At 41.3% G+C, this 16,133-nt stretch overlaps 1 protein-coding gene and 1 non-coding gene across 5 annotated transcripts in view; one reads left to right on the plus strand and one right to left on the minus strand.

The window, feature by feature from the left end:
• MYOM1 (myomesin 1) overlaps positions 1 to 16,133 on the plus strand; it is a 186,349-nt gene that overhangs the window by 155,712 nt on the left and 14,504 nt on the right. For all 4 annotated transcript variants that reach the window (XM_055368518.2, XM_063699434.1, XM_031003674.3 and 1 more), the window contains 8 exons: positions 3,109 to 3,245; positions 6,632 to 6,776; positions 7,840 to 7,899; positions 8,195 to 8,262; positions 11,295 to 11,408; positions 12,288 to 12,375; positions 13,393 to 13,431; positions 13,526 to 13,631. In XM_055368518.2, coding sequence (XP_055224493.1) covers positions 3,109 to 3,245; positions 6,632 to 6,776; positions 7,840 to 7,899; positions 8,195 to 8,262; positions 11,295 to 11,408; positions 12,288 to 12,375; positions 13,393 to 13,431; positions 13,526 to 13,631 — 757 coding nt within the window. The remainder of the gene's footprint in view (positions 1 to 3,108; positions 3,246 to 6,631; positions 6,777 to 7,839; positions 7,900 to 8,194; positions 8,263 to 11,294; positions 11,409 to 12,287; positions 12,376 to 13,392; positions 13,432 to 13,525; positions 13,632 to 16,133) is intronic.
• LOC115931471 (U7 small nuclear RNA) lies at positions 3,786 to 3,847 on the minus strand. The gene has a single exon (XR_004067956.1). It is a non-coding gene; the product is annotated as a U7 small nuclear RNA (small nuclear RNA).

A 16,133-nucleotide genomic window follows, 5' to 3' on the forward strand; every position in this document is an offset into this window, starting at 1 on the left:
ACAAACTCTGACATGCAAGTATCAGAGCCCCCAACCCAAGGGTGCTTTGGTTAACCCAAGGAAGCAACATTTTTCAATACTAAAGCTCCAGCTCTTTTCTTTCCCCTACCACTATCAGACCAATGGGGTCACAAGGTGAATATTTTCAGAGGTCTGGTGGTAGGATCAAAGTAGCACATGCAATTTCTTGATTCATACCCACTTCCTGTTGGTAAATGATGGCATGTTGATGAAGTCGTTTTCTTGAGATTTTGTAAAGTTTTAAACGGTCTTATTTCTTAGAGAATGTAATAAAGAGTATAGTATTCCTTTATCCTTTGGCACAGTAAATTCTCCTATTTTAAGCTGTTTTCAAAATTATTTTGAAAACCACTAAACATGTGCCTTAAACCTACAAATAACATATTTCGCTGAGGCACATTAACTGCCAGAGAAAAGAGCCTAAGGAAATTTGGAGCTGAGTAAATGGAAAAAATAGAAATGCACAAAGCTAAAAATAGAAATCGACTTAGTCTATCTTGCCAGTATTGATACTAAATTGCAGTGTGGAAAGATAGCTTATTTGAATATATATCCATACACCAAGAATTCAAGGTATTTTGGGGGGGTGGGGGGAGGGTACACTTTGGTATTATCAGCATGCTGCATGATAGCCCTTCATTTGCAGACACCGGTTGTTACCCCTCTTGTATACATGCACTATATGTGGGGAGGCAAGCACAAGCACGTATACATAAATATAGATATGTTGGTGTGTCCTCTTAGGTGTCAACATATTATATTCTAAAATTAGTGGTTGTAAAAATTAACCAGGTGTGGTGGCTCTCGCCTGTAATCCCAGCTACTCTGGAGGCTAAGGCACAAGAATCTCTTGAACCTGGGAGGTGGAGGTTGCAGTGAGCCAAGATCATGCCACTGCCTAGGTGACAGAGTGAGACTCCATCTCAAAAAAAAAAAAAAAAACGGTGTTTCTAGGGTGTTGTAGAAGCAACTAGAGGAGGAGAGAGATAACAAAATATTAACAGCCAACATTAATAGAGCATTTATTATATGCCAGGCTCTTTATAGAGTATTTAAGCAGGATATATTATTTGAATTCCACAATGACCTTAAAAGGGTTGGTATTGTGGCGATTTGATTTTAGAGGGGAAGAACATGAGGCCCAGAGAGGTTAAGTAACTAGATCATTTGCAAACAGCTGGTTAAACCCAGGTGGTCTGCCTCTGGAGCCTGCTCCCCTGACTGTGACGTGGGCTATCTCTATGTAGGCACGGCCACATTAGCTCCGTGCCCACTGTGGACATTCAAGGCGGCCAGCATTCCCCAGACGATGTTCTCAGGACTCAGGCAGGACAGTGAACATTAAGGGAGCTGGAGGCTTCCAGGAGGGCCTGTTCCTCCTCCTCCCTCATCACTCGGGGCCTCTTAGGTAACCTCCTCACTTACATAGTAAGTTTCCTAGAATGAGGTCTCCAGATATTTTTAGAAGAAATTGTGCTTTCTACTCTCCTCAAGACTTAGTTGTAGCAAGCATGAGCATCCTGTAAGGGAGAAGCTTAGCCTCTGCCCTTGCTGCCCTGGTGCACTCAGACATCCTGCTCATACTGGAAAACCACCGTGTGGACAACGAAGACCAAGAGGAATACAGAAGAGAGGGAGTGACCCTGCTCTCAGCTCCACCACCCAGACGTGTACCACTGTCTCCTGGGGTGCAGCTGAGATTTTGTAAAGAGATCAGTAAAGTGAGGGGAGGAAGATAACCAACCTTCTTGAACACAGACCACTATTCACGGTACCTTAATGTGTTCTCTTACTATATTTACATTTGTTTGTTTGTTTATTTATTTGAGACAGAGTCTCACTTTGTTGCCCAGGCTGGAGTGCAGTGGCGCCATCTCGGCTCACTGCAACCTCCGCCTCCCAGGTTCAAGCAATTCTCCTGCCTCAGCCTCTTGAGTAGCTGGGATATAGGCGCTCACCACCATGCCTGGCTAATTTTTGTAATTTTAGTAGAGATGGGGTTTCACCATGTTGACCAGGCTGGTCTCGAACTTCTGACCTCAAGGGATTTGCCCCCCTCGGCCTCCCAAAGTATTAGGATTACAGGCGTGAGCCACCATGCCCGGCCTTATATTTACTCTTCATAGCACATCCATGTTAGCAGGTGAGGGACACAAGGTCTAAAGGAGGAGAGTAACTGGTCCAGATCTTGGTGGGACTCCAAAGCCCACCTTCTCTCCACCTTGAAACCCCCTCAATAGATGACATCTGAGCCCCCTCTCAGTCCTGCACTGGAATGAATGTATCACACTGAACTTGGTAGTGAATATGGAATAATGCAAAGAAAATCATCCCTTGAAACTTGAAAAGGGTAGTTTTAAAATAAATACAAAGAAATAATAATTTACATTTGATATAAGTTTAGGAAGCTTCTAATTTAAAATACAGCACATGCCAACCAGATGAGGTGGCTCACACCTGTAATCCCAACACCTTGGGAGGCCAAGGAGGATCACTTGAGGTTAGGAGTTCAAGACCACCTGGGCAACATAGTGAGTCTCTTTCTAATAAAAGAAAAATAAAAAACTAGCCAAATGTGGTGGTGCGTGACTGTTGTGTGAGCTACTCAGGAGGCGGAGGTGAGAGGATCGCCTGAACCCAGGAGGCAGAGGTTGCAGTGAGCCGAGATCATGCCACTGCACTCCAGCCTGGGCAACAGAGCGAGAACCTGTTGCAAAAAAAAAGAAAAAGAAAAAGAAAAAGAAAAAACACCAACCAAAAGCCACAGTAGAAAGTTACAGATATTAGCTACAAGTGCCCCTATGCCCCTAGAGGTAAGTTCATCTTCCTCATTTTTACAGTTGAGACAACTATGATTCAAAGAGAATGAACAACTTGCTCTAAGTGACAGTCCCAGCATCAGAGCTGAGTCCCTCTGCTTTAATCTAAGCCTTTCCCTGCAACTCTCACTGCCTCTGGGCTTTGCAAGAAGCAGGTGCTACATTGTCATTTCCATTGCGTGTTTTTTTTTTTTTCACTTGTTGGAAAATGAGTACCAATATAATTGGTTACCAATATAATTACTGTGTTTATTTTTACTTTTCATAGCTGTCCCAGTTAAATCAGAGTTGGCAGTTGAAATTTTGGAGAAAGGCCAGGTCCGGTTTTGGATGCAGGCTGAGAAACTGTCTGGCAATGCCAAAGTCAACTACATATTTAACGAGAAGGAAATTTTTGAAGGCCCGGTAGGTTTTACACTGTTTAGACTTCTTAATGTGTCATCGTAGAATCACTGAGGAAGCCTTATGTGGATGTGGATATGTTGTTATAAAAACCGCTGGGTGGTGGAGTGGGAGAGTTTAAATCCTTCTCACAAGTGAAAACTGTGAAATGAAAATACAGATTGACTATATCATATTATGCAAACTGGGACGCTTTGAGAATGAAAGGACAACAGTCATAAACAGTCATAAACCAAAACGGTCTCAGGCAAACCGAGATGTATGATCACCCATGAAAATAGAGAGGCTCTCCTGGGAGGCAGAGGAGCCCATACCCTAACCTGAATTCACATCATACTCACACTGGACACCCCGGCAGGGACTTGATTCATTATATGAAGAATAGGCCTCTTGTCCCAGTGGCTCTGAAAAATGCAATAAAAATACCTTTCATTGCTTTTCTGGTTAAAAACACAATACATCCTTATTGTAAAAAGCATTAAAGACTCAGAAAGGACTAATCACACATTCTTATGGCTTTTCTTAATTTGGTGGTGGTGGTGGGGAGTCTTTCCAGCAAAAACCGGAAAGCCTGCTAGACAAATTCTAAAAGAGCTGTAACACTTCTTATGGCTTTTTGATGTACATATTGGTATATACTTTTTTAGACTTTTTTCTGTGCTTCTCTGTGTGTACGTCTGTTTGAGTCATATTTACATAGGTAATTTTATATATATATAAAATACTCTTTCCTTTCCTTTTAACATAAACATAGTTTTTGTAGATAGAGTTACAACATCTAAGTTTTATTTGTCCTCCCCACAGACATCAGTCAAGTCAAGATCAGGCCAGTGCCCAGTAGTACGGAAGAACTGGGGATTCAGGGGCACTGACCTGTGCTATCATGGGTGTAAATGGGAAACTGAAAGGGCAGAGGAGGTGTGGTTTGTGGCCATTAGTAGCAACCCTTTCCCTTTTCACTGAGATGTATTTTTAAAACATTTGAGGATTTGTTAGTGAGAGGGAAACGAGTACCATGAATATTAGGAGAGTATGCAGTATAGTCCTTTCCAGTGCATAGAGTGACTTGCTGTGGGGCCAGAACAAGTCACTCCTGACTCCTGTGTTCACTGCGACCCGTCTCCTCTCCACTTTCAAAATGTTCCCTCTACTGCTGTGATCACCACCTGGTCAGGGGAGAGGAAGGAAAAGTGTTGGCCTCACTCATCACCCCACAGCCATTGAGTGAACATTCATGCATATGTGCATATAGACGTACTCCTCTTCACGTGTTCAAGCGTGCATACATGTTGCCTTGAGGGTATGCAGCTGCTCTCTTAAGTTTCTTAGAAAGAGAGTCTGAAGTAGTTTCTTGTTCAAGTGATTTATTGTTGGGGAGCAGGATAGGATGGGGGGATGCTAAGCAAAAATGTGGTCTCAGTTGGAGACTGACTTCCTGCAGGGGAGGCTCGGGAGCATGAATTGCATCACAGAGTTCATCCCAGACCTGAGCCTTCATTCTGTGACATTTTATATATAGCAAAAGTTAACCAATTCAAATCCATCATGGAATTTGTGCTTGCATGCCTAGCAACTAAAACTTATCTTTACATTCTGGGAAAAAAAAAAAAGTTGTCTAAACAATATGATAAAATAAGTATAGTCTAATAGGGCTATTTCCATTCATTAAGAGCAAATAGGGCCAGTCATGGTGGCTCACACGTGTAATCCCAGCACTTTGGGAGGCCAAGGCAGGGGAATTACTTGAGGCTCAGAGTTTGAAACCAGCTTGGGCAACATAGTGAAACCTCATCTCTACAAAAAGTTTTTAAAAAATGGTGAGGCATAGTGGTGTGTGCCTGTAGTCCTAGCCTCAAGATCCTGAGGCCTGAGGCTTCAGTCCAGGAGTTCGAGGCTGCAGTGAGCTGTGATTGCACCACTGCACTCCAGCCTGGGCACCAGAGCGAGACCCTATCTCTAAAAAGAGAAAAAAAGAGAGAGTAAACACATTTAGAAGCATTTTTTTTCATGTATTAGTTCAGCAGATATTTATTAATTGACTACTATATACCATGTATGTGCAAGATGCCAAGGAGATAGCGATGAATGAGCAAGATACCTGCCTCTGCTGCCTATAGTTTTACATTATTCTACTCATTAAAAATAATGTAGGCCGGGAGCAGTGGCTTATGCCTGTAATCCCAGCACTTTGGGAGGCCGAGGTGGGCAGATCACTTGAGGTCAGGACTTCAACACCAGCCTGGCCATCATGGTAAAACTCCGTCTCTACTAAAAATACAAAAATCAGCTGGGTATGGTGGCACACGCCTGTAGTCCCAGCTACTCAGGAGGCTGAGGCAGCAGAATCACTTGAACCTGGGAGGCCGAGGTTGCAATGAGCCAAGATTGCACCACTGCACTCCAGACTGGGCGACAGAACAAGAATCCGTCTCTAAATAAATAAATAAATAATGTAATCTGGAAAGTAATGTGAGAGTCTAAAGACAACTTTTTGACATTTTGTGACTTGGGGTAACAAAACTTTATTTAGATTTAAGAAACTAAATTTCAGACTTTTTAGTAATCTATTCTGGTCTAGGTCATAAACTCCACATAATATTTCCCTTTACCTGGGTATAAGAATATAAAGCACTTGTTCAGTTATGAAGAGATTTTATTTAAATTATTATTCTAATTTTTAATGTTTATTTTTTTTTTTTAGACATGGTCTCCTTCTGTTGCTCAGGCTGGAGTGCAGTGGCACAATCATGGCTCACTGTAGCCTTGACCTCCTGGGTTCAAGAGATCCTCCCATCTGAGTAGCTGGGATTAAAGGTGCACACCACCATGCCCAACCAATTTTTCAATGTTTTTTTTTTTTTAGACAAGAGTTTTGCTCTTGTTGCCCAGGCTGGAGTGCAATGGTGTGATCTCGGCTCACTGCAACCTCTGCCTCCTAGGTTCAAGCAATTCTCCTGTCTCAGCCTCCCAGGTAGCTGGGATTACAGGCACATCCCACCACACCAGGCTAATTTTTGTGTTTTTAGTAGAGACGGGGTTTCATCATATTGGTCAGGCTGATCTGGAACTCCTGACCTCAGGTGATCTGCCTGCCTCAGCCTCCCAAAGTGCTGGGATTACAGGCGTGAGCCACTGTGTCCGGCCTATTTTTCTATTTTTATATAGACAAGGTCTCGCTTTGCTGCTCAGGCTGTTCTCAAACTTCTGGCCTCAAGTAATCCTCCCACCTCGACCTCCCAAAGTACTGGGATTACAGGCATGAACAGGCACTGCATCTAGCCTAAAATTATTGTTCTTTGGGGTTTATTTTTATTTCATCAAGCTTATTGTCATTCCAAGTAAAATATATGCCTCAGTGATTTCTCTGTCATTTTCTTTTCACACTGAAGAAATATAAAATGCATATTGACCGAAACACTGGCATCATTGAAATGTTCATGGAAAAGCTACAGGATGAGGATGAGGGAACGTACACTTTCCAGCTTCAAGATGGAAAAGCAACTAACCATTCTACTGTTGTTCTCGTTGGAGATGGTAAGAATTCTGTGGAACATTAACCAGCAGGCTTTGCTACTCCCTTCAATCTAAATACCCCATGGCACAAAAGTTGTTATTTGAAAGGTAGTAGGAATTGTTTCTTAATTGACTTCTAATGTTCAAAATACAATTTTCAGCTGGGCGCGGTGGCTCATGCCTATAATCCCAGCACTTTGAGAGGCCGAGGCGGGTGGATCACCTAAGGTCAAGAGTTTAAGACCAGCCTGGCCAACATGGTGAAACCCCGCCTCTATTAAAAATACAAAAATTAGCCAGGCATGGTGGCGTGCACCTGTAGTCCCAGCTACTTGGGAGGCTGAGGCATGAGAATCATTTGAACCCGGGAAGCAGAGATTGCAGTGAGCCAAGATTGCACCACTGCACTCCAGCCTGGGGGACAGAGTGAGACCCTGTCTCAAAAAAAAAAAAAAAAAAAAAAGCAGTTTTCAGTTAATACTTTACATGGTATTTTATTTCATAGAAATGAAAGTGAATTTAAAGGAACACCAAATTTATCCCTAGCTCACAGGCAAGACTGCATTTAAATACTTTCATATATAAACAAATGTTTATTGCTAAAAATTCTCCAGTGAGGGAGATTACAATACAACAAAGACTGTATGTGTCTCAGAAACAAACCATGAGACTGTTTTGCCATGTGTACTTACTGTAAATTACTAAAATTGAGAAGAAAAATATGCAAAAGTAGTGCCTGCCGAATCTACTAATCATACATTGCAACTGGATTGTAGTAAATCAGCTGCTCACTTACTACCACCCAGATTTAAAATGTGGCAGTTACGAAGGCAATGGGAAGGCTGGCCAGATCTCTGTATTTGCAACATCCAATGTTATTTCACTGTTTCCTAGCTTTATGACCTTGTACAATTTATTTAACCTTCCTAAGCCTATTTCTTCATCTATAAAGATAAAAAATGAGCAGGGTTGTCACAATGTATGAGTGTTACAATAATGAATATAAATCACTTAGTGCAGTGGCTGACATGTGCATTTATACCACCCAACTCAATTTCACACTTCCTTGTTTTTCAATTTGTAGTTTTCAAAAAGCTCCAGAAAGAAGCTGAATTCCAGCGGCAAGAATGGATCAGGAAACAAGGTAAAAATAGGCAGTGGATGAAGAGAAAATTTTTAATTTTTTTGTACAAAAGATTCCAAGGTTATTTCCATAACAAATTAAAATGAATATTATTGATTATGTTAATAATGCCTAGTAAATTAAAATAATTAAAAATATTTACTGTTAAATATGTAGACATTAAAATATTTAAAAGCTAAATCTAGAATTTTAAAAACCTGACTTCAGATGTAAATCACCTTAGGACTTAAGTATGAGCTTTGATTTTGCACTTGTGATTAATAGAGTAATTGCTAATGTCATTAAAATTTTATAGGTCCTCACTTTGTTGAGTATTTGAGCTGGGAAGTGACTGGTGAATGTAATGTACTATTGAAATGCAAGGTAAGAGGTAGATAAATTTTTAATATTTGATTCAAGGGAAATAAAATAGAATGTAGAGAAGAGGAAGCTCAATTTTTCATCTCTTCCATCTGAGCCAAAATGATAAGTGGGACACATATTTACTATTCAATGTTACTGTAACCATTTGTTGATAAGAAAGATTTAAAATAAAATGACATAAAATATGAGAAGGCAAGGTGATCATTCCTAGTCACTACTCATGATCTAGTTAGTAACACCCTAGACTTTTATCTAATTAGTAATCTCCAAAGACTCTCACGTTGTTTTTGTTTTAAGCCAAATCTGTATTCTAAGTCATAGACCTATTCCAGAATCACTCCAGCTGCAACGTCTCGTGGACCTTGCTATGTAAATTGTGAGGCTGGTGTAACAATACCCCTGGGTATTCCCCAGCTGTGCCACTGACTCCAAGGGAGACATGTGGAAAAGAGTTGGCAGTTCACAACCAATTGTCTTATTAGGACTTTGGAGAGATTCAGGAAAAAAAAATTCTATACAGCATTCTAAACAAGTTTGTACTTTAGCATGTGGTGTGTAGCTGAGTCATCAGAAATGTTTTGGGTAAGGAACCGGTGGGTGAGGTTGGAGCGTGAAGGTCCTGCTGGCTGACAAGGACAGGTGGAAGCATAGGTGTGGCATTTGGTCTGGATTTCACAATTGTCATGATAAAAGCCAGAACCCAAGTGCCCCAGTGTCTACTAGATGTGATAAACTCAAAGAAACAGCAGTCTATCAGAAATACATATAAGGAAAATCAGTTCTAGGTTTTAGCCTCACAGAAAATGGCAACGCTGCTTGAAAAACTCTTTCTCTGGCAGCAGCTGAAGCCCTCACCTTCTCTCTCATCCCAGCTGCTCTGTCGTGCTGTCCCCCACTCACTTCTTCATTTGCATGGCCCCTCCCTATAAGCTATCCTTTTTCAAAAGCCCACACATCCCTCGCCTTCTGCGCTTGCTGTTTCCCTCTGCAGAGGAGCTCTGGTGTCCTGTGATGGCCTTCCTCAGGACAATCAGCCCCATACCCAGATTCTGAGCAACCAAGGGCAGCCTGGAAATGGATTGTGAATATTCACACAGTTCGTGCTTATGCTGTCGTTCCAATGCCTGGAATGACGTTCTTTCAGCTTCTCTGACAAAATCCTTTCCCAGGCCCGGCTCAATCATCTCTAGAAGGCCTCCCGCTTCCTCTGTCTTCCCATAGCTCTTTGTTCCATTACTGTGGCAATTCCTGTAAATTTAGCCACTCACATGTCGCATTACAGTTCGTGGAGTATGCGCAGCGAATCATTCAGACTCACTGGAGTATCGTGGGTCTTGCTTGGCGCTAGTCTACTCAGAAAAAAAAAAAAAAAAAAGTAGGAGGGGCAGGGAGCGGTGGCTCACGCCTGTAATCCCAGCACTTTGGGAGGCCAAAGCAGGCAGATCACTTGAGGTCAGGACTTCAAGACCAGCCTGGCCAACATGGTGAAACCCCGTCTCTACTAAAAATACAAAAATTAGCTGGGCATGGTGGCAGGCACCTGTGGTCCCAGCTAGTTGGGAGGCTGAGGCAGGAGAATCACTTGAACCCGGGAGGCTGAGGTTGCAGTGAGCCGAGATCATGCCACTGCACTCCAGCCTGGGCGATAGAGTGAGACTCTGTCTCAAAAAAAAAAAAAAAAAAAAAAAAAAGAACGTAGGAGGAACCCTAGCTTGCACACTGGGACCTTCCTCTCCCTCAGGAGTCCACATGTGGAGCTATGACCTTTGCCATCCCGGACAACAGAAAGCTCAGATGCAAGGAGACAAGATCCACTTTGGGCAGGTGCAGGAAGGCACCACGGCTTTAAAAAAAAAAAAAAAGCCCAAAAAAACTTCATGCCCCGAGGAACTAGTATCTTTTCTAACAACTGCCTAAACAGAGCTTCCGGGATCCACACAAGGGATGTGTCCAAATTTCATGAGCAATGTACTCAGCAAAGCCCAAAGCTGCGGAGTGCATTTCTAGTCCTCTGGGTCCAGACACAGCTTTCCAATCGAGGTCATTTTTATCGTAAGCAATGTCAGCTGGTAACACACTTTCTACAATTCAGGAACCAGTTTCCAGGGTCATAAAGAATGATTGTGTGTAGTGGTTTCACTACAGTTACCAGGGTGGTTCCTATGTTTATTTATTAGCTGAAATTGTTTCACATTTTAAAACCTGTATATTGTCACGTATAATGAGACAACATTGTCTTTGTCTGTTGGTTTTATGGTTGTATTTTCTCTTTGGGGAGTGGTATGTAGTTTTCACCCATTATTCAGTGGGGTCTTTGAGACGGTTTTCTTGATTTGTAGGAAGTCTTTACTTTTTTATACAATTTGAATTATACAAGAAATACATGAGTATATTCTCCTTTGTAAAAAAAATTCAAGCATTGTAGATGAAACTCAAGATCCCTTTAACCATATGCAGTTGTTTAGTCCATTTGAAATAGATGGTATGATGAGAAGATTAGTGTATCTAAGTGAGTCTCCTCAAAATTGCTAAGTAATTAATTTACTTAGCATGCCTCCCCTCCACATATATTTGCAATGCTTCATTTATCTTTTATTAAATTTTTAGATATAGATTGGCGCTTACTCATTCTGTTCCTTTAATTTAAAGCCATTTGTTTTTGTAACACAGCCTGTATTTTAATCTGATGGGATTTTTCTCCCTTTGGTTTTGTGACTTCTATTTTCATTTAAGTTTGTATGTCAGTATGAATGTATCTGTTCTCTCTTTTCTTTCCTACCACATGATTTTAGAGTCAATTTTCACTGCTGGAAATAGAGATGCTATTGATTTAGGTTTATTCATTGGTGTCCACTTGATTCTAAACTCTTTTCTCAATTAAAATAGCTTTCAATTCATTCCTTTAGAAATCTGTGTCTTCTCACTCCACATTCAGTGCTTTTTCTTTTATATCTTGCTGCATTAAGAACTATTCAACTTCACAAGAGTACACTTTCTTATTTTAAGAAAAGTAATTATGGTTTTTCTCCTAGGTGGCAAATATTAAGAAGGAGACTCATATTGTGTGGTACAAAGATGAGAGGGAGATATCGGTGGATGAAAAGCATGACTTTAAGGATGGTATATGTACCCTGCTTATAACAGAGGTAGGCGATTATAAATGTAAAATGTAATATATTAGCTCTCTACCCTCTATCTTACCCCAAAACAGTGACTAGATTCTGTATTCCTTTCATGACCAGGGGATTTATATTAGCTTACTTCCAACTGCTGTAGGAACACAAAAGCTTCTCTAACCTTGTGATGTGTGTGGATTTGTTAGGTAGCAAACCAGTATCAGCTGAACGCCACAACTCTTGCTTTTCTGAGTTGCTTTTATCCATATATGGGCAGTGAAGTGGATCATTCTTCATTTGTACTTAAGCCTCGTGGTCCTAAAAGTACAGAGACATCAGACATGGTATTCATTTAAGGATAGATTTTTATCTACTTCTTGTCTAAAAGAGCACAGCATTTAAATATATCACTATAAAACTAGTGATCACTAGTTTTTAATAAATGAAGGCAGAGTAAAAAGTAAGGACATTAAGCCTCATATCAATTACAGCCTTGGAAGGTAAAAAGTCGGACTGCTAGCTCGCTGGTCAAATTATTATGGAGAGGTGCATCTCTGCATCTGTGAATGGTTCACCACTCACAAGTTAGATGCTTGTTCAAAGAGTGTTTTGATGGCAATTCTGTAAATCAAGGGCCTTTAAAAATGCAGATAGCAGGTGAGGTGCAGTGGCTCACACCTGTAATCCCAGTGCTTTTGGTAGGTCAAGGCTTGAGGCCAGGCGTTCAAGGATACAGTGAGCTATAATCACACATCTGCACTCCAGCCTGGCTGATAGAGTGAGACCCTTGTCTCAAAAAAAAAAAAAAAAAAAAAAAAAGCAGCAGCAGAAGAAGCAGAAGAAAAAAATCACAGATACCATGCCCTGGGGCTACGAAAGGTGCAATGTGGTATATCTATTCCCCCTTAGTTTTCCAAGAAAGATGCTGGGATTTATGAAGTTATCCTGAAAGATGACCGAGGAAAAGATAAGAGCAGACTGAAGCTTGTGGATGAAGGTCAGTCCACCAACTGCTGGGGTCTGTCTTGTGTGTTTCTGCATACAGCTTACCAGAATGATGATTGAGGCCGAGCTGACGATTGAAATCATGCTGATTTTTTTTGTCCACAGATTTTGGCTTAATTGAAATTCCAACAGAGTGAACTGTTTTATTCAAAAATACCTCACTTCTAGTCATCTTCGAAATCAGAAGTGTATTTTTGATCCTTAGAGAATTTATAGTCCAGAGTCCACAAGGGATCTGTTTTCAATTTAAATCATTTTTGTTTCAACTCTATAAAAATGTTCCAGGCTCAAAAACTTCTGTGAGAAGCATGACAAAAAATAGTCCACTCTAAAGGTAGCAAGCAAGATTTATATATGAAATGTGAAGCCTTGCAGTTTTTAGCACAGCAAGAAAGCAAATTCCGTTTTTCAGAGACTACTAAGGACAAATATATCATGATGATGAAAATCTACACGGGACCTCCAAACTTACAATTTTGTTCCTGAACAAGATTTTTAAAATAATATTGCTAACAAACGGCAGAAGTCTGACTAATTTCACCTTCCTACTTTGGGTGGAAGCGGGGCTAAATGTGTTTATTGGCAAAAAGCATTATCAGGCTGACGAAGCCCAGGAGACCTACATGGTTAATTCATTATGAATCGATGACACGGCTAAGAAAATGTCCTCTAATGTAAACTAAGGCTTCCTGGGAATTAAGAAGAAAGAGAATCCCAAAGCCAAGAACCTTCCTAGAAATCTCTTGTAGCCCTTTCTCTAGAATGTAAATATGGCGATTGTTACAAAGAATTCAAGGGAAAAAAAATCAAAATAAGCAGAGATCTTTTAAAACCTGATAAAATTGAACTATTTCCTCAAAGAATACTCATTATCAGTGGGTCAACAAATTCACCTTGTTTCCATTTCCTTTCAACCAGAAAGGGAATTTTTGAGAGCTAAGAATTTGAGATTTAACCTTACATTGAGAATTTTTATGCTAAAGTTTTGGCTCTGAATCTCTCTCCACAGCCTTTAAGGAACTGATGACGGAAGTATGCAAAAAAATAGGTGAGTCAAACATTTCACACCACAACAATGCTTTATGATCCTCCTGCCAGGAGGCGCATGCAGATGCATGAAATATGCTATTTTCTTCTTTCAGCTTTGTCTGCTACAGACCTGAAAATCCAGAGCACAGCCGAGGGCATCCGACTGTACTCTTTTGTAACTTACTATGTGGAGGATTTGAAAGTTAACTGGTCCCACAAGTAAGTAAATGGGAACTTACTTGCTGTGTAGAAATTCTTTCCCTGCCAGGCACGGCGGCTCACACCTGTAATCCCAGCACTTTGGGAGGCCAAGGCAGGTGGATCATTTGAGGTCAGGAGTTTGAGACCAGCCTGGCCAACATGGTGAAACCCTGTCTATACTAAAAATACAAAAAAAAAAAAAAAAAATGAGCTGGGCTTGGTGGCGGACACCTGTAATCCGAGCTACTGGGGAGGCTGAGGCATGAGAATTGCTTGAACCCAGGAGGCAGATGTTGCAGTGAGCCGAGATTGCACCACTGCACTCCCGCCTGGGTGTCAGAGTGAGACACTGTCTCAAAAAAAAAAAAAAAAAGAAAGAAAAGAAAAAGTAAAAAGAAAAGAAAGAAAGAAAAAGAAATTCTTTCCTCACTGGAAGAGGGGAGATAGGGAAAAAATTTTCCTGTTCTTCTCAAGTAAAGAGTCTTCTTAATTCTCAAGTCTGACATTGGTGAGCCCAGGAGAGAAACATCCAAGGCGTTCTCTTACTGTGAGTTTAGCTCTTTCCCTTAACATGTATGTGCTGGGGCCAGTCATATTTACAGTACATCTTTCTTTGTGATTTAAGAAGTACCATGATTCACAGACATCTCTATAATGCAGCCTCCACCTCCAGACAGTCATGCTTGGGCTCTCTCTGCTGTGCCAGGCATCTGGAGCCACATTCTTACCTTTCTCTCTATACACACGGTTAACACATGCTGTGGTCTGGAACAGAAATGAAGCAGTGTGCACCAGGAGGCACCAAATTTCCCATGATATGAATGAATGGGCATTCACCAAAGAAGCCTAATCCAACGAGAGCCCAAGATTATTGTTGTTGTTATAGCACCTGGCAGAGTGAGACATTAGCATGTTTCTGGTCCACTCTCAGAAGGCTTTGGAGATCTCAAGGTGACTTTGGGGAAGGTGGGTTTGAACCTCTGTGCAGTTATACAGGGACTCTATTCAAGTTCACTTCTGGGATTCCAAGAGCTGAAATCAGTTTCTGAATCAAACCAGGCCTCCCATTTACACTCTTGACAGTGTCCTTAACCTCTGTGTTTCCTTGAAATATCCTGAGCTGAAAGAGAACGGAGGCCTGGCATAGATAATCCGATGGAATGTAGCCACATTCAGTCCAACTTCAGGATGCAATTGTTCCAAACTGCAAATGTTCCTAGGAGCCCCGCTGAGAAGAAGGTCACGTGGCATCCCCAGGAGGGTGCAGATAATAAGTTTCCTTACACTGTACCCTCAGTGGCATTGACAATACGGGGGGCACTGCTCAAAGCCCTTTACATATGTGAATTCATTTCACATTCACCATTCTACATGGTAGGTGCTCCTCACTTGAGGGATGAGGGAACTAGGGCTCGGGGAGGTGACCGGCCTAAGGTCACACAGCTAAGAGGTGGGTCAAGGCTGAGCCTAGGCAGCCTGGCTCCAGAGCCCGGTTCATCACGGTACTACCTGCCACTGGATTCCAGCCGTGTGAAGTCTAGATTAGAGATCCCCAAACCCCAGGCCATGGACCGGTACCAGTCCGTGGCCTACTAGGAGCTGGGCCGTGTAACAGGAGGTGAGTGGTGGGCGAAGGAGCGAGCATGACCACCTGAGCTCCGCCTCCTGTCAGATCAGCTGCGGCATTAGATTCTCATAGGAGTGCGAACCCTATTGTGAACTGCGCAAGCAAGGGATCTAGGTTGTGCGCTCCTTATAAGAATCTGATGATAAATGTTATGTGCTTGAGTCATCCCCAAACCCTCCCCCGACCTGGTCTGTGGAAAAATTGTCTTCCATGAAATTGGTCCCTGGTGCCAAAAAGGTTGGGGACCACTGGGCTAGATTGAACAGTTAGCCAGAGCCAGGTCCCACAAAGCAGCCATTTGTGTTTTCTTTAAGATGACTTTACTGTTATATAAAACAGTGTTTTCGTTAGTATTGTGATTTATTATTTCCTGAGTCATAAAAATGAGAATTAGTAAAATTCCAGTGTAGAATGCTTGGGGCTTATTCCTTTGTTCTGTTTCTTTCAGAATACATTTTAGGAAAGTAATTATAAGCTAAAATAGATCAAATTCCAGGAAATTCCTCTGTGGCATCTAGGACATTCTAATATATCAGTCTGAAGAATGAGAGAAGTAAAATTCATTGAGTCATCAATCAAAAAGCTTTATATCTTCTCTAAAAGAATTACTTGTTCAAAAATGAGAACACTGAAAGTATGTTTTGAGGAAATTGCTATTAGGCCAGCAAAGCATAAGTATCTTAATTATTTGGTCTAGTCAACCAATTGTGTCTCTTGTGTTTCCGTCTACCTATGACATTCAGGGATAAGGATGTTCTTTGCTGTCTGTATGTGGCATAGAGGGAAAAAAAACCCTTGAAACGGATTTTAGTCTTCACTTTGTTCCTATCTTGCCTTATGATCTTAGACAGGTCATTTAATTTTCTGAATCTCAGTTTTCTCTTATATAAAAT

Source organism: Gorilla gorilla, chromosome 17 (genome assembly GCF_029281585.2).
Source record: "Gorilla gorilla gorilla isolate KB3781 chromosome 17, NHGRI_mGorGor1-v2.1_pri, whole genome shotgun sequence".
NCBI lineage: Eukaryota > Metazoa > Chordata > Mammalia > Primates > Hominidae > Gorilla > Gorilla gorilla.